The sequence below is a fragment of the Mastomys coucha genome, unplaced genomic scaffold (genome assembly GCF_008632895.1).
Source record: "Mastomys coucha isolate ucsf_1 unplaced genomic scaffold, UCSF_Mcou_1 pScaffold5, whole genome shotgun sequence".
Classification (NCBI taxonomy): Eukaryota; Metazoa; Chordata; class Mammalia; order Rodentia; family Muridae; genus Mastomys; species Mastomys coucha.
This window is the reverse complement of record NW_022196911.1, coordinates 41,622,806-41,641,993: the sequence shown is the minus strand read 5'-3', so window position 1 is coordinate 41,641,993 and position 19,188 is coordinate 41,622,806. Positions and strand designations below refer to the sequence as shown.

Genomic DNA, 19,188 nt, shown 5'->3' with positions numbered 1-19,188 from the left:
AAAAAAAAAAAGAATTCATGTTAAGCATTAAAACAAACCCCGAGTACTTTGAAATATATACACTTCTTATTTGTCAAGTTTGTTGTCATTGTTGCTCACTTTATTGGGGTGTCCCACCCCTTCCTTGGGTAATCAACCAAGAACTAGCTCAGATCCCAGATCGATAGGCCATTGTCATGGGCAACAATGTCCATTTTTCTGAACATCAGCTTCCACTAGCCTGTCACTCATGTCCACAGAAGTGACGCACAATTCTTCCCAAGGTTCTGTACATGAAGGACCAGGACCCTAATAGATGGGAGCTGACAACTAAGCCACAGACTCAGCCTCCGACCAACTGAGCTAGAAGCCCTGCAATTCTCTGTATCTCAAGCCAGCCTCTAACTATACAGCCCAGGTTGGCCTGGAACCTCATGGTAATCCTCTTGCTTCAGCCTCCTGAGTGCTAGGATTGCACATGCGATCCAACAACATACCTTACTTGTTTGTTTTGGCGAGCAATGGGAAAGTATTTCATTGCTCATGACCTGCAACTTGCTTAGGTAGCTCTTTTGGCTTCAACTTCTCAATACTCCTGTTTCCACCTCCCTCCTGACCTCCAGGATAGACAGGCATCAGGGGAAGTAGCAGTATAACTGGAGAGCTAAGGCTATGGCTACACAGAGCTGGCCTTTGATTTTCCTTGCCATGTACTCACATTTTCAGGTTGTTCCTTCACCTGCATCCTGCTGCTGCCGCTACTACTACTAAGCATAGGTACAGGCCTGCTCCCTTTCAGTTGGAGAAAGATTATTTCGCAGAGGTCAAGGCAAAGATACAAGGATGGTCACTGTGATTCTACTTGTAGTAGGATATGATTGGAAACAACCTAAATATCCAACAATGGGGGACCAGGCAAGTATACTTGATATATCCATGATACAAGCAGTGAGCCAAATTGACAACCTCATAGACTGCTGGTAATCACAATGCTATAGAGAAAATCCAAGCGAACAATGATGTGTTCAAGCATTACCAGGGAACACCAGTGTGAACATCTTTCAGTAATTGGGCTCTAGGAGGAAGAGCAGCAGAATGAGAAGAGGGGAGAGAGGGGTCATGCTTGCATGTACCTTTCGGCTTTGAACGCATTATTGTATCGATGTGATTGTTCTTATAAAGGAACTTATTTGAAACTTCAGAACAACACATGAGGAGTTTCAAATATGCAAGCTTCTTTGTTTTGTCAGGGGGGTTATTTATGAGAGAGAGAGAGAGAGAGAGAGAGAGAGAGAGAGAGAGAGAGAGAGAGAGAGAGGAAGAAGAGAGGAAGAGAGAGAGAGAGGAAGAGAGAGGGAGAGAGAGGAAGAGAGAGAGAGAGAGAGCCTTTCCTTCGCTAGTAAGCAGACAACTAGCCCAGACAGGTGAACTATTTTCCTGGCCAACAATGTCCATTTTTCTGAGTGTTGACTCCATTAGCCCTGGATTTTATCTTCAAAGACCTGTGTACTACTCTCTCTGAGGGCTGTGATATTGAAAGGGGAGGTGTTAAGGACACACAATGCAACACATGGGAGATAAAAAATGTAAGTTCTAATGTTTCATCTCAGTCCAGTGGGGCCGACATGGTAGAGAATGAGCCTAGGTTGCCCAGGCTGGCTACAAACTCACTGCAGTTCTGCCACAGACTCCTTATCACAGGGATTACAGGCTTAAGTCATCATTCCTGGTCTGGTCATTTATTTTCTGAGAGACAGTTTCATCAGTCAGGCTAGCCTGGAACTTGCTTTATAGTTCAGTCTGGCCTCTAATTCAGGATTTTCCTGTCTCCACCTGTTGAATTCCAGGATTCGAGGCCCGTACAATCTTTATAGCTATTTCATCTGGACTCTCTGCTTTCTCTCAACTCAGAGAATCATTGGCACAGTCAGTCCTCCGCCCAACAGGGCAGCCATAGTTTCCTCTTTTATTCTGTGATGCATTGCTTGTAGAAATGGACCCACCTCCATCACCATCTTGCCCTCCTTTTCTTTCTGTATAGGGTCTTTGAAGATGCTTATATAGTTGAGGTCAGTATGAATGTCTATCTGCTCTGTAGCTATACTCTACCTCCCTCTAGGACATTTGTGCCTGTGTGCTGGGGCGAGGAACCCTGCCCTTGGTCACAGTGTGCCAGTGTGGTGCTCAGCATTGTCAAAAGAAATGTAACATATCATAAACCTGTCACATTCCAGATGAAGGGGAATTTCTACAAAGAAGACATGTCCCAATCATAGAGAATGTGACTCAATCTGACCAAGGAACCTATTGCTGCAGGACACAATTGCCTGGTCCAATGAACGATAAAAAAAAATTAGGAGTGAAGTTAGGTGTCATCAAACCAGGTGAATAGACCTTTCCATGTCATCCGTGTCCACCAGTATCTCCTGTGAGTCATGATATCATAGAAACAGAGGATTCTCACGTCTGACTTCCTTAGCTACAGACCTTGGGGTAGGAAAGGAATTAGAAGCCCTAATGTTTGAAGGCCAGTGGTGTAGCTTCCACGTGTTTTGAAACTAAAGGAAACTATAGGAAAGCCCTAGAGTAGAGGTTCAAGACTCCGACTGATCGTGAGTGTCACATGGAGAGTGTCATGTTAACAAGTGCTCAGGCCTCACCCTCCAAACAGGACCATTGTCACCTCTGGAGTCACAGTCTGAATTGTCTCCTTTTACACCAATCTCTTCCAGGTTCAGGCAGGACTGTGAACCTCTAGGTTACGCAGATTGGTTGTGAGTACCTGTATGGGTGTGTTCTCCTGTTTTTAGATTTATATTACATGAGCTAGGGGTGTAGCTTAGGGGTAGATTGCTGACCTTGCATGAAAGAAGCTGGGATTAAAGGTGTGTACCCCATTGCCTGGGACGCCAAGCCTGTAGATCTTATTGGGGTGAGAAAAGAGCATCATGTGTTAGGATTCTACATTAGCCATATACTACCCTGGTGACTTGGGTCAAGGTCTTTCTGTTTTTCTGGGTAACTGCCTCCTCTTCCATCCAAGGATGACCACATAGACTTCTGGCTTTCCTGTTTTAGACAAATATCCCCTGCATTGAAAATAATTTTAGATATTCACAGGGTTTACCAAGTAAGATGTGGCCATCATTTCACTTAAAAAGATAGTCAATAATCCATGTCTTATGTCATTAGATTAGTCCTAGAATAAATAAGTACATCACCTCAAACACTATCCCACCTGCAATAGGATTTCTCTAAGGCCGGGACCCCGAGTCCAGCTCCCTCATCTCCCCTTCCATTTCTGCATTGTCCCCTTCTAGCTCCTAACTCAGAGCTCAGTAGGTGAGTCTAGAACACTGAGCATCAAGGCAGAAGTGTAGTGGAAATAGCACCAATGAACTCAGTCCTGTGCCCTATTATCTTTTTTCCAGATGTCTGCCCGGTCCATACTCACCATGGTAGCCTCTCCTGACTGGAAACACACATTCTTATCCTAAGATCAACCATAGTACAGTATACCATGTGTCATATTCCATGAGCTATTAGAAATCATGAACACACCTAGACTCCTTTCTGTTTATCTACCAGATAAATTAAACCTGCAGCTCCCATGACTTAAGCCCCTTGGGGGAAAGTGAGAAAAGTGACATTTTGGGGTACAATAAATAAAACATAATCATAAAGTACTTCTAAATTAAGCTTTGCCCTCTCCATTTTCAGATTTTTATATCCGAATCACATTCTTCTCTTCTTTTAAAAATATTATATATGTACATATATATTTAAATATATTATGTTTACATACACACACACATATCTATACATATATACACTTATATTCCTGTCTTTTTAATGATTTTAGTGAGACAGAAGGCCATTTCCTGGATTACCAATGATTGCTTCTGGTGGATACAAGACTTATGAGCTCCAAAGAAAACATGAAATTCTAAAGTGTTTGTGTTTTTGAGAAGACTCTCTAGTACGTAGCAAGAATGAGGACTATATTAGCAGTCACCATGCATATGAACAGCTACAAGGTCATGCTCTCACCTACTGCTGGGAAGTAGAAACATGAGATGAACTGACCCAGAAAACAGCCCTGCAGCTTAATGAATGCCCAGCACAGTTACAGTCCCATTACTTTCTTCTGCAGCTTTGGAATGTTGTCATCTCCAAGGGTGACTGGGATTTAATGCTTGGATGAAAATTGTCTTCAATAACGTAGACATTATCTTCGGCTTGAAGCTGCACTGTACTTTGAAAAGCGCCATTCTGATAAGCATGGAAGAAAACTGAGCTGCCTTCAGAGTTGCTGAAAAAAAAGCAGGAAGGTCATTTTACAGATATCAGCAGATTTTTTTTTTCATTCATGATTCAGCATGAATCAGGAATCATTTGGAACTGAAAGAGCCCCATTCACAAAACTGTAACAGTGAATGATCAATACCACACAGAGACCTGGCATTAAGTTTAGTAAACATCAGACAAACTAAGAAATAGTAAAACAAAAACAGTTCGTATTAGCATCCATCCATATACTCATGTAATGGAAAACAAAAGTGGCAAATTTAAAAGACAGATATCTAACACCAGAGATACCTAATCAGGATGTGCATTTTGGAATTGAGCTAAGAACTGGATGGCTCCTTTATTTACAGTTTAGAACTGTGACCCTAATGTTAGAACAGGCTGGTGACCCATGCAACATTCCTGGAAACCAGGGAAAGACAGAAGGACAGAAGTAGATCCACATAGTTGTCCTCTGATGTTCTCAGGAACCTGCATCTATACATACAAGCATCTTGCTAAAGAAAATAGAAATGGTTTTGAAATCTGCATAGCATTTACATACTCTAATATGGAGTGGGAAAATGGGTAAATCAACACACCGTGCCATTCCACAGGGGCTGGGGGGCTTGGAAACAGCTGCAAAGATGACATGCGTGGCACACATTTGCATACAGCACATGCACAAAATATCAGGTGCTACAGGGAAAGGCAATGATTTGAGAGAGAACTGCTGGGGTATGTGGTCTGGCCTTTCCCATCAGCCGTGGGAGGAGCTTTTACTGAGTGTACTCATGGTAGACTGGTATTTGAGCTTCTAGAGCTCAAGGAAGAGCAAATCACAGAAGGAAACTGACTAACTTTAACTCATGGGTGGGGTTTTGACCTAGTAGATTTTGTCATCTCTACACTAGCCATCTCTATAACTGAAATGTAGAACCAAAATGAGCATCTCCATTCAGCCACAAGAAGAATGCCTGTGCTGAGAATTACAAACAAGATGGGACAACGCTTCTCTTTGTTTGCGTCAGTATCATTTGAACAGGTTTGGAAACAATTTAGGGTCAGAAAGCTCAGACTGTACAATGTGGCAACTGACAGAAAATGGTCTTCAGGTGATTATTTTGATCTCATGTTAATATTTTTGTAGGTTTTCTTTTTCTTCCTCTCCCTGCCTCCTTTTGAAGGGAAGAGAGAATGGAATGTAATCTTGGGTGGGTAGGAAAGTGGTATTGAGAAGGAAAAGAACCTGACCAAAATGTATTACATGAAAAAAAAATAAGTAAGAGTAAGTAAATTTAAAAAGGAGGGGGAGGAGAAAGGGAGAGAGAGAAAGAGAAGGAGAAAAGGAACAGGAAGAAAGAAACCAGGAGAAATCTACAAGACTGCACGTTCTGAAGCAACTAGGACAAGCAGAGACAGCTTACCTTTCTGGCCTCTTCTTTTCTCTGTGTCTGCATCCTAAAATTGGGTGAGGGGAGTTGGGAAGAATTGAAAGGAAAATTGAACATGTCGTCAAAAAACATTCATGGTATTTCCTTCTAATCAAGGGTGCTTGTGTCTGTTTTTAACTGAACCATTCCCTGGAAGTCATGGATCTGTATCCAAGTATCTTCTCTGTATTCATGGCTTCGTGCATTCACCCACATAGCATTCCTAACATGCAAGAGTGACATTGATAAACTGTCATTCGCTGAAGAAAAAAAAAAAAAGAAGAAATCTAGGTTTTTAAGTTGACTGGTGAAAAATAAGCTAAATATGGACTCTCCAAGCAACCTGGGACACAAGGTCCTACTAATGGTCTCTTCTATTAAGGATCCTATTAAGTGTCACTAAGGTAGCACACTGTACTGGCTTTGGTTCCTTCCATTATGTAGTTAGGGATGTGTGTGCCACCACCTACTCCACATCTTCCCCTTCCTGTCAAAGACAGTCTCCCATTAACCATCCTCACTCAGAGGAGAATAAACAACTATTAGAACCACCTTAAATAATCCTTATGAATAACCAAGTTCTAAATATTAGAGGAACCATCCTGACATTTGACAAGCATATTCTTATTCCCAAATTTCTGCCCAGTCATATGAAATATGTCAGTAAAGATCTAATGTATGGTGTCTGGAATAGTCAATGGCTGACATTCCTATGGGAGTAAAACATTTTGCTCTACTAAAATTTCTTGGATTTTGTTAGCATTTATCATGGAGACCCAGACCCATTTCTGACATTGGGAACTGCAATAAAGTCACTCACGTATGATAGTTGGGATGCTCGCAAGGATCAGCAGCGAGGCAGACACAGAGATTCCAATAAAGAGGCCCCTGATGGGGATCTTCATGGGTGTTTCTGTTGGGACCACTTCCTAAGGAAACATCAGTCATTAAAGAGGGACCAACTGAGATGAGCAGAAAACACATCCCATACCTCAATCTAGACTTTTCCCTCCATTGCCAGTGGCTTTCATAGAATATGCAAGTATAAGGTTGTGCACACCTTGAAACCCAGCACTTGGGATGCAGAGGAATACCTGAGTGTTCCAAGAGAGTCTGGTATACATAGCAGTTCTAAGACATCCAGAGCTACACAGAGAGACCATGTGTTTAAAAAAACGGAGAATAGAGCATGCAAGTAAAATCTAACATAAAGCTGTGTTGGTACTGAGCTGTGGAACTCTTAGACAATGCAAACTTCCAAGTGTCTAGGAGGATGATAAAAATGTTTTCTATGTAGTTTGAAATGACAACATGTTTGCATATCTTGAGAGTGACTATATCAGAATTAATATTCAGTAGGTTATTCCTCTATTGAGAAAAACAGTGCCTCCTTTCAAACAGACAGTCTGATGTTATAGGAGTGTGTCCAGCTCCTAGGTCTACTCTACCTTCATAGATCCTACCTGTCTTGTAAAAGGCAATTCTACATTCTACTTGTTTTTCACTTGAGGCAGGTATGCAGCCTGTATCTATGTAGCCACACTATGTAGCCAGAACAAACCTCGAATTCTCCATACCTCTGCCCCCTGATAACTTCAACTAAAGCCACAGTCTTCATGCCAGGCAAGATCTACATCTATTTAAAATCACTCGGGAGAAGCTGTTTGTGGAAGCAGGTGGATTAGCACTGTGTGATCAGACTGAAATGCTTCACTCTGGTAAAGGTGACCAGGGATCATCACCTATGGGAATAAACATGTGACAGGTGAGGCATCACCCAATGCTACTTCATTGCTCAGCACTGATCTGCTAGCCTTAAGCAGGCCCCATACTGTAAGATTAACTGCAGGAAGCAGACTATGAGATCGGATCTTTGCCCCTGTATGAGCCTCATCTCTGGATCACAACCCCAGTTCCTCTGCTTAATCAGTGAGACCATGGACACATTAGCTAAGCTCTGTGAGCTGTCTCTACAGCTACAAATGACATGTTCACTGGGGTTCTTGGGTAAGGTATTGTCAGGTACTTCTTGACAAACTTGACAAACATTACAAAGTGATGTCTGTAGGTTTTGAGACAGGGTCTTATGTATTCCAGGCAGGGTTATCATTCACTACATAGTCAATGTGTTGGCCGCCTGATCCTCCTGCCTGCACCTCCTGAGTGCTTGGATTACAGGAGTGTCTGTCTTGCCCACTGAACATTTACTTTATAGCATTTCCTGGTTGTAAGTAGGAGCAGTGCCTATCCTTTCTCATTCATCTTCACACATCTTTTCAACCTTCTCAGGAGATTGAGTCTGGGAAGCTGATCTGCAGCTTCAAGAAGCAGCCCTCTGTTGCTAAGCACAGCTGTGTACACCTGTGATCCCAGGAGGAGAAGTAGAGCCAGGAGGGTCAGGAGTTCATTATCCTTCTCAGCTCTGTAGGGAATTCAAGGCCAGGCTGGTCTCCAGGAGACCTTGTCTCAAAAACAAAGGAATCAAAAGCCCCAGACACCAGCACACAAAGGCGTGCCTCTGTGCCCAGTTCTCCATGCACTGCTTAATGCACCTAGAGACAGCCTGACAGCTGCAGAATCCAGGTTTTCCTGGTAGTTTTTTTTTAAAAAGATTTATTTATTTATTATATGTAAGCACACTGTTTTCAGACACTCCAGAAGAGGGCATCTGATATCATTACAGATGGTTGTGAGCCACCATGTGGTTACTGGGATTTGAACTCAGGACCTTTGGAAGAGCAGTCGGTGCTCTTAACTGCTGAGCCATCTCTCCGGCCCCTTTCCTGGTAGTTTTAAAATTTTTAATTGTAAAGTATTTCTTCTTGCTGATAAAGATGAATGTACTGCAGTTCACCAAGCTCAGGTCCAACTGTGCCATGCAGGACCATGCTAAAACTGCACAAGTCTGCTCAACAAATAGTACTTTCAACAAATATGGTATATTAATTTATTCACCTTTAGTTAGCTCGTTCTTTTTTTAACTTAACTTTTAGCTTTGGAGAATCAGTCAATCTCTGGGTCACTACCTTCATTGTTTTGTAAAATACCATTCATTAGGCATTTAACAAACTGTCTGCCTCCCAATAACCATTTTATAGTCACATCCTTTCTTCTTTTTAATGGAATTTTTATCATATATTTAGTGGTTTGGTTGTTTTTGAGAAAGGGTCTCACAATGGAACCCAAGACGCTTTGGTTGTCCAGGCTAGCCTCACCCGTGGTGTCTCTTATATCGGCTTCCTGAGTTCTAAGATAAAGGCATAAACAACTATGATGACCCTTTTTCTTTACTTCTATTTCTTCTTCTTCTTTTGAGACAAAAGTCTATAAACTAATTTGACCAAGTGTTTAAAGGCAACATGACTCCAGAAAGACAGACAAATGAATCTTGCACAGAGAGGGATCTGCTTACAGTGTGATTATCCCAGGAGTGGTTCGAAGGTGTCACAGACGTAGTCCAAACTGCTCAACAAGAATGAAAATGAATTGTAATTACAAAGATGTTAGATTTTTCACTACAGACACTACACATATTCACACCATCTTCTATGATGAATTGAAAGTTAAATAACATCAGGTATTATAGGGGCACAGAGCACCACACACTAAATAGTTAACATTTTACTAAATTATTTCTCTAGGAATTTGCACATCTTGACTTTTGTGTTCTGGCCTCATGGAACTCTCTCTCTCTCTCTCTCTCTCTCTCTCTCTCTCTGTGTGTGTGTGTGTGTGTGTGTGTGTGTGTGTGTGTGTGTGTGAAATACAAGTGCATTCCAGGCTTATTTACAAATTTAGGTGAACCAGAGGCCTCAGTTGTAGAACAGTTTAAGGCCCTACCTTATCTGTACTTCCACATGAGCTGAGAGTGGTAAGTGCACAAATGCCACATATACATCCAAAGGTCAGAATACCTCTACTCAGCACAAGTGGAACTGCCCTGAAGTCTATCACCTAATATGGCACTGCACCTTGACCTGGATCACAATTGCTTTAAGAATCACCTGTCACATCACCTATAAGCCAATGGGTCTCCTACGATAAGAAGATAGGATGTTGTATGGCAGGGGAGCCACTGAACTCCATTCATATATCAGGGTGTTTTTGAGACATCAGTAGTTGTGGGATTTATGGTTCTTGGGTGTCTCTCTGGAGTAGTCATTGGTTTTATGATAGTTGAGAGTCTTGAAATAGTTGTGGATGTTGTGATTATTGAGGGTATACTCGAAGTAGGTGTGGGTTTTATAGGATGTGTGGGTCTTCTTGGAGTGTTGGGTATTGTGGTTGTTTTTGGTTTTCTTGGAGTAGTTGTGGGTCTCCTTGGAGTAGTTATGGATCTTGTAGTGGTTGAGGGTCTCCTTGGATTAGGTGTGGTTTGTGATTGTTTCTGGTCTTGTAAGAGTAGGCTCAGGTCTACTGATGGGTTCAAATCTACTTGAAATTGTAAGTCTCCTTGAAGAACTTGTTGGAACTCCTGAGTTTAGGAATCAACATGAAAGCAAGTGCAAGTCGAGCAAGAAGCAAGAAGAGTCTTCTGCTGCACCTGCTCCACAGCCCAGCAGTGAGAGGCTGTCTCCAGGCACACGGTCCTCTCCTGAACTTCTGGCCTTTGTCACTGACCAGCTTTTATGAATGACAGGTGTCAGATCCTCAGATCTCTCTAAGAAACTCTGTGAGATAGAGAAAGCATGAGGAATGGTACCTGGAAGAAAGAGTCAGTGAGGACTCCAGCAGGAGCACACACACTGCTCTGCCAGCTCTCACGGATCCCCAGAAGCAGCATCAGTCAATCCTGACTCTGCTAACTACAAAATAAAACCCAGAAACAGAGACCAACTCCTCCCAACACGCTTCTCCTTAATGGATTCGATGTAATTCAAATTTAGACCACTTTTTCCATCAAAAAGTAAAAGAAATGTGTTCATCTGTTACATGCAGAAAGCTGTAGATAGAGTTCAGCCTACCTTCAAATTTAAAAAAATTGTATTTATTTATTTATTTATTTATTTATTTATTTATTTATTTCTGTTGTTCATTGTTCTCTCTCTCTCTCTCTCTCTCTCTCTCTCTGTGTGTGTGTGTGTGTGTGTGTGTGTGTTGAATTTGCCATGGGCAAAGTTTTGAGGTGAGAGGTCACCTTGAGAGAATTGTTTCTCACCTTCTACCAAGTATCTTGCAAGAATTGAACTCAGGTAATCAAGCCTTAGCCACAGGCACCTTTACCCACTGAGCCATCTTCCTGGCCCTCACCTCACTTCCCTTTCCCTTAGAGGACCAGCTAGTAATAAGTATCTTGGACTCAGGAACCAAACAGTAGGTGTTCAGGGGCAAGCACTCCTGTCCAACGGTATGAACTTCAGTGGGGACAACACAGCAAGGAGTGGGAATGGCTGTGCTGAAATAAATCTATTCACACCAGTGAGTTATAAATCTGGCCTGTCCAGACTATAGTTTACTGAACCAGTAATGTAGACCCAGAGACTTGAGCACAATCTAAAACCTTCCCTGGATAGTAAATATCTTTAAGGTAGAGAAGAAAAGCAACCATACAAAAAAATCTAGTCAGAGGATCATAATAAAGGCAAAACCCAGAAAGAGAAACAGCAAGCCCAGGAGCTTCTCCTTTCATCCCCTAGGCTTTTTTTCCCTCCCAGGGAGATGAGAAAGTACAGAAGAGCTGATGAGGGTCCTGAGATAGTGTGTGTGAATTACAAGAAAATGTAGACTTGGTTGTTAAGGATGAGGCAGAGTGTCTCCTGTGGACGAGTGACTAGCAAGGCAGAGGACTTTTAAACACTGACCAGTGAAAGAATTTCTATGCTTGATAAAAAGCACTTTTGCATGGTGACATAGACTTTTAATTACATCACTCAGAATCAGAGGCAGTTGGGTCTGTATAAGGCCAGCCTGATTACATATGGACATCCAGATGAGCTGTAGTATACAGTGTTATCCTGTATCAGTGAATGAATGAATGAATGAATGAATGAATGAATACATAAATGAATGAAGAAAGGAAGAAAGAAAGACAGAAAGAAAGAAAGAAAGGAAGGAACAAAGAAAGGAAGAAAGAGAGAGAGAAAGAAAGAAAGGAAGGAAGGAAGGAAGAGAGAGAAAGAAAGGAAGGAAGGAAAGAAGGAAGGAAGGAAGGAAGGAAAGAAGGAAGGAAAGAAGGAAGGAAGGAAGGAAGAAAACCAAAGTACATGGCTGAGCAATTACAAAATAATGATCTGAATTCAAAATTCAAAAACAATATAGACAGGTACTACTGGCTTCTATTTTCTTGGTAAGCCATTAGTAAAGAAGATTAGGAAATAGCATCAGAAGAAAGTACAGTCTAATAATTTAACTCCTTTTATGGCAAGGATATCCACATCTAAAAGGAAACTATAATTTAAGATCTGGGGTTTTCATGAACTTCTCGCTAGTAACAGCTGAGCAGGTGTTGAAAGAAAACACTTCCCCATGTGGCTATTTTTGTACATAAAAGGATAATTTTGTGATATGGTGTGAGGACTATATCAAAAGCCCAAGGCAGGCAGACAGGGAGTAGAACTGTCCACCTGTACCTGTGGCCTGTGCTCAGGTCAGCTGCCCATTGTGGAAAGCAGCTCATCTGCTCAGTAGCACCCCACATGGTCTGCTATTCAGGGTAGAGCTGTTGTGCTTTTATAGTGTTGAGAAAAAAACAGGGTGTTTTTTGTTTTTTGTTTTTTGTTTTTTTTTTTTTTTTTTTTTTTTTTTTTTTTTTTTTAGGCATGGCAGTCCCTACCTTTAATCCTAGCACTTGAGAAGCAGAATCTCTGTGAGTTTGAGGCTAGTTTGGTCTACAAAGGGAATTCTAGGGGCAGCCAGAGCTAAACTGAGAAACCCTGTCAAAGAAGCAAATAGAAATGTATGTTTTAATGTTACAAGGTGTTAGCTCAGAGACAAAATATACCCTTTCAGTTCATGGCACATCAGCTTAAATATGCTCCCCACTGTGTTTTAGGATGGAAACGTGAGCTCAGTTTCATAAGCCAACAGGACTGACTGTCCCTGTACAGTACAAGTACAGTGAGGACATGGATCCTGACTTACAGCTCATGGCCTTCCCTTAAGGATGATGTTAGGGTTTCATCCAAACACATAAAATGTACTCTGTGCCCTGGTAAGATATTTAAGTCTGGGTGCGAAGGGACTTTCATGTATTCTCAAAACTAGAAGATTAGAGTCAGAAGAGCCAGAAGGACATGGCCATTAGAGGACAGCCTGAGATACACAAGTTTATGTCACTAAAAATAATACAAAGCAAACCACAAGTGTATTTATAAAGACCTTTGTTTCCTTGTTATGGGAAAAGAACAAATTATTAGCAAACAGAGGACTCGGTTCCCTTGCAAGAAATAAGCAAAGAAAGAAGGTGAGCTTACCGGGTTGAACCTGCAGTGAGGTAGTCAGGGTCTGCACACCATCCCATCCCTTCATTTCCACCCGACAGCAGTAGAGACCACTGTCACTCTCATAGGCATCCTCGATGGTCAAGGACGCATTTCCATGAAGAAGCTGTGTGCTTATCTGGTAGCGGCTGCTTGTCTGATAGTTGACTCCGTTTTCATCAGTCCAGACAAGTGTTTGTCCACATGTATCAGAAGCGCATTCACCTCGGTCCCAGCACATGGATGCTAATCCATCAAACACTGGATACATACATGGTAGTGTGACAGGCTGACCCACCACTCCATGCACTTCTGGGAAAGAATCCACAGTAGCTGTGGATAAAGAGGAAGAAATGGAGAGTGAACTGTCAACATCTTCCTGCAATTGATTTTACTTCTTCATTTCTTTCTCATATTCCCTTTCTGGCTCAACTGCAGATTAAACCTGACACAGGATGCTTGGGAGACATGCGCTCTGTGAGCCCTTTTTCCCCGTTTATTTAGGGAGTTTTGATAGCTTAGTATTTTTGCTATAAACAAATTTCTGTTAGTGATTTTCACAGTGTGTGTGTGTGTAAAACAATTTACTGTAGTGTATTATGTTCAAACTATAGCTACTTAATTCTTTTTGTATTTTTTATTTCCCTTTCTTTTTCTCCTTTCTTTTTGAAACAGATCTCAACATATAGGTCTTTCAGGTCTAGAACTCTATGTAGATTAGGCAAGCCAGGAACTGACAGCAATCTGCCTAATTCTGACTGCTAGGATGAAAGGCACGATACACCACTATGCTGGACCTGTTCAATTGTTTGCACACAGAGACTTGCTCAGTAGCCCAGGCTGTGTTTACTCTACTCTGGCTCAGAGTCCTGAGAAATGGGACTATAAGTGTGGGGAGCCGCAGCTGCCACCCTATATACATATATATTGAACACCTGGTCTCCAGTCAGAGCCGAGAGCACTGATAATCAAGCCCTTAGTTGGAGAAGCTGAGTGTCTCTAGTTTGTGATGCAAGCTGGCATGAATTCCCGCAGCCTATTATGCTTTGCCACATAGCTGATGCTGATTGGGACCAGGGAAAGTCTTTAACCCACAAGGGCTGGGGGCTGGAGAGAGTCTGGAGAGAGAGTAAGTATGTGGAGATAGGAGTAAGTATGTAGAATTAGGGCTGGTGATGGGTTAGAGGTAAGATGTAGATTTAGAAGAGTAAGTATGTAGAGATAGTAAGTAAGTATGTAGAATTAGGGCTGGTGATGGGATAGAAGAGTAAGTATGGGATATAGAAGAGTAAGTATGATAGATAGGAGTAAGTATGTAAGGATAGAAGTAAGATGTAGGAATAGAACTAAGAATAGGAATAGGAGTAAGTAGAAATAGTAATAAGTAAGATGTAACTAACAAGATGTAACTAATAAAATGTAAGTAGAAATAAGTAAGATGTAACAAGCAAGATTACAAGGATCCTAATAAAACTGCATGGGGAAGAGCTCGGTGTTTGCCTCCTTACTTCTAACTGGACGGGTAAGGCGGCCGACATATAAGCATCTCCAATTAACACTGACTCAATTTTTTAATTTTAAAAAATTTTAAATTGCTCTCCCAGACACTGTACACAATGATGGGTTCCTGCAAAAGATGACCTCCAAAGGTGAAGGCAGGAGACTAGTGTAGTGAAGACCAACCTGGGTTTATGAGACCCTGTCTCAAATCACCTCTAGCCCTCCTTTCAATGCTATTGAAAATGAAATCACTAACTCTTCAGCCACCTCCCCTATATAAATAGCCCAGGGTTTGTTTTCTGTCTGTTCTTTAGCATTGGTGGTGTAAAAGTAGAACTTTACTAACTTCAGCATCAATTTTCAGAATGGCCTCCATTTATTCATATGCTTTTCCATTGTTTTGTTTTGTTTTGCTTTTTTGAGACAAGGTCTCACTATTGTAACCTTGGCTGACCTCAGTATTTAGAACTCTGTATGTAGAGCAGGCTGCCTGAATTCATGGAGATCTGCCTGTCTCTACCTTCCTAGTGCTGGGATCAAAGGTGTGCACCACCAGGCCAAGCTCAGAATGAGTTTTATAAAATCCCTCAGGAAGCCGGAGCCTTTAGGATCAGTCCTCAAAGCTGATTCTAAACTAAAACAAACTAAAAACAAAACCAGAAACTGAGCAAGGATTTTTTCCTGTGTGTTGATAACATTCCAGAAACTGAACAGCACTCATAATGTGCGACCACAAACTCAGTATATCAAATCAAGGATTAAATCATGCAAATTTTAAACCTAACATAACAACTTTACAAGAGGATGGATAGATTTCTCTATTACCAGTTGCTTCCACGTAAGGGGAATCTGAGGGCTGGAGATGCAGCTCAAGGATGCCATGCTCATCTAGCCCACGCCAGCCCCTCGGTTGGATCCCAGCACAGGAAGAAATGAATAAGCAAATAACACAGAACAGTGAACTGTGGGAGTCACTGGGTGGTCACTATGTTCCTGCCCAGCCTGTGTCTAGCCTGGGCATTTGGGATGTGGTCTGAGAGAGCATGTTCCTCATTGTATAAAATGAGTGTTTAATGGGTGTGTACTTCTCACTGGGACACTCATTACATGATTCCAGCTAATAATTTTTTAAGGATCACAAACATAATACATATCATTATACAAAGTTCTAAAACTGTATAATGATCTTCCACAGTCCCATTTCCTAGAGATTAGATTATAATATTTAGAATCTGTACCAGATGTAAGGGCTCACACCTGTAATCTCAGCTCTTGGGAGATAGAGACAAGAGAATCAGAAGTTTCAGGTTATTCTCAGCTGTCTATCTTGTCTGGGAGCAGCCAAGATGATCTTTGACTATATATATATATGTGTGTGTGTGTATATTAAGTAACTGAAGATGAGGGGTTCTATTAAATGGCCTATGGGACAAATGAAGATTAGGTTGCCCTTTCATGCCCTTTCTGCAGCTCACATGCATTGACTATAACATGTACATACATGTACTCATCCTTACTTGAATATTACATGTAAGTACCTGTATTCCCCCCTTACCTGATGTCTTATGGATGTTATATTTTAATTCATGTAAGTTAAGAAATTTCTTTGGGGCTACAGTTTCATCCTGGTTCTTTGCTCACTATATAACCAGTGATTCTGCCCTCAGGATTGACTGATCCTCCCTCCTCCCAGGCATCCCTCACCCCACCTCTCACTCACCTGGAAGAAGGAGTAGGAGGCCTGAAATGAGGACCTGAGGGGGCATCATGATGGTGACCTGCAGGACAATGAGGAGATGCTCTGGTTGGCTGGGTCTCTCACCACACTGTATCTGAGAAGGTCTCTCATCCTGACTGTCTGAATCACATAGGCCTCTCTGCAAGGCCCCCTGTCCTCCCAAACACTCCTCTTTCCTGCTCCTTCCCACATACATAAAGCCTTCAGACTCACTCCTGGTCTCAGCACAAGGAAGAATAAACACAGAAAACCTGAAGTCAGAGAGAAGAGTCTCTTCCCCAGGTAGAACCCTAAGCGAGGAGCAGCCTTCTAATGGCCTTGCACTTGCCCCTTGGTTGACTGCAGGCTTTTCCTGCTCAGCAGCCACAGTGACTGGCCCCTAAGCCACAATCAAGTTCAGGATTAGCAAGAAGGAATGAGAAGAATGTGAAACATTGTGTCTAAGCACATTGTCCCATAGAGGTCAAAGACAAGGGTTTTCAAGGTTTTTCTTTTAGTTCCACTGTTACCACACATAGACTGAGGTTGAGAGAATATGAACAAGTTCTACTCTCACTAGAACTTTAACACCAGGCTGCTGCAATGGCTCACTAGTCAAGAGTGCCAACTGCTCTTATAGAAAATCCGAGAGAGTTTTCAAGCACCCATGTTGAAGGGCTCACAACTACTATCACTGCTGGAGATGCAGAAGACCCAAACATTCCTTGGACACCTCTGTTCACACACACACACACACACACACTGACACACACACACACACACCACATAGACACACACAATTAAAAACAATAATTATAAGTCTTAAAAATGGTAATATGCTTATAGTAACTTTGAAATCATATATTTATAAAATTACAAGGTATCCAATTTACTATAATAAATTCTAATATAATACTAAAATTTTACTCATTTCATATATTTATTTATTGTCTTCAACAGAATACATATGATTCTGTAGTATCATGTAGCTTGCATCTATCTAGGATATAAATATTTGTTTACAAAACATAAAAATCATAGAATCCACTCATACCCTGCATAAATGAACACACAAACAGAGGGGAAACAAACAAGAAATTATGCACCAAGTTAAGAGAGCATGATCCAGGTTTGGACAAAGTATGGTGCAATTTTAACTTGGGCAACCAGGCTTAAATGGATGTTCTAAAATTGCTCATTTTCCCAGACTGACCACTCCCTTCCCATCTCCAACACTCCAACCAAAGCAAACTTTAGTTCCTCCTGTCCTTATCTACCTCGCCCTGAATGTCTGTAGCCATACTGCATACAAGCTATGTCTTATAGAATTTTCTAAGTCACAAACCAAAAAAGTCAATGAACAACACTGCTAATTCGTCTATGCCCTCACCTCCCTGACCTCCCTGGTCTCATTTCCATGATATTATGTAATATTTCATAGAATTTATAGACATGGGCCTAAATAAATAGGGCCTAATCCAAGTACCAAGCTATTTCTACTACAGGTTTCTTGTTTATTGTTCATGTTAACCTTACTTAGAAGTTAGAAGACTTTGATAACTGATCTATGAGAATCCAATATTCCACTTAAACAAAGATCCACTTTCCAAACATATGGAGAACTCTGCGGGATGTTGCCACCCTAATGTCTAGAGACTCAATCATCATTGTTTAATGTCCCACATTCAGCCCCACATCACCTCTATAGTAATTCCACATGGTACAGAAACTGTAGGGAGCACTACCCTGACTCTTCCTCTTCAGCATAAGGCTGTAGACATCCCTACTTACCTGTACTTGAGGGAAAGTGGCTTCTTGTTAGTGTCTCCTTCTCATGCTCTGCTGCTGATGGACTCTTCCAGAGCTATTTATGGATGAAGACAAGTCTCTTTTGTAATTCCATCCTTATTGCCTGGCCACACTCTTACCTGTTCTGTGTGAAAACTGAGTTCTTCAGTTCTCCAATCCACCTACTAGATAACATCTGCTCACTGAAATAAGCATTACAGAAGAGCCTCCGTAAGTGGGAGCATTGCTAGTGTGCCCTAGGCTGTTTTCCTAGGCCGAAGCGAAGATCCTCACTTGAGGTGTGACTCTAGGCCTGGAGACCACACTGGCTTTTGAGACAGCTGGAGAGTGAAGGGACTTTGACCCTTGAGTCAACCCTCTTGATTTACAGAAGAATAAACTGCACTCCAGGAAAGAGAATACATTGAGAAAGCAAGAGTCCCTGAAACAAGAGCAGAAGGGACACTTGGCTCTTGTTAGACTTCCTGGATGCCATCAACTAATCAATTGATGCTAGTAAATCAATGTTTACTAGCAGCCCATACTAAGAATGGGGAGTTGAAAGAAACAAACTAGCTCATAGATGCTTGCTCCCAAAAGTTTAGGAAATGCAGGGTATGGTGGTGCATATTAGTAGTGCCAGGACTGGGGAGGCAGAGCTGGGTGGATCTTTTGTTTTTTTGTTTTTTTTTTTTTTTTCTTATATGTGTGGAAGCTCATGACATAGAGTGTGTGTGCAGGTGAGAGGACAAGTTTGTAGAGCACCCCGTGCTTTCCTCCTGTACATGCCAGGCTGGGTGACAAGCACCTTCACTTGCAGAACTATTTCATGTATGTCTGTGTGAGGATATCAGATCCCCTGGAAAGAGTGTTACAGACAGTTGTAAGCTGCCATGTAGGTGCTGGAAATTGAACCCAGGTCCTCTAAAAGAGCAGTCAGTGCTCTTAACTACTAAGCCATCTCTCCAGCCACAAGGCAGGTGGGTCTTTAAAGAGCTGAAGCCAAGCCGGGCGGTGGTGGCACACGCCTTTAATCCCAGCACTTGGGAGGCAGAGGCAGGCGGAT

General features: G+C 41.8%; 1 protein-coding gene across 1 annotated transcript; it reads right to left on the bottom strand.

The window, feature by feature from the left end:
- Window positions 1-3,968: 3,968 nt before the first annotated feature.
- On the bottom strand, window positions 3,969-18,248 carry LOC116078592 (hepatitis A virus cellular receptor 1 homolog). Its single transcript, XM_031353924.1, has 7 exons — window positions 18,126-18,248; window positions 16,338-16,395; window positions 13,112-13,450; window positions 9,112-9,161; window positions 6,520-6,628; window positions 5,694-5,727; window positions 3,969-4,291 (listed from the first exon to the last, which is right to left on the bottom strand). The coding sequence occupies exons 2-7, from the start codon at window positions 16,384-16,386 to the stop codon at window positions 4,117-4,119; spliced, it is 756 nt and encodes a 251-aa protein (XP_031209784.1). The 5' UTR covers window positions 16,387-16,395; window positions 18,126-18,248; the 3' UTR covers window positions 3,969-4,116.
- Between the last annotated feature and the right edge of the window lie 940 nt (window positions 18,249-19,188).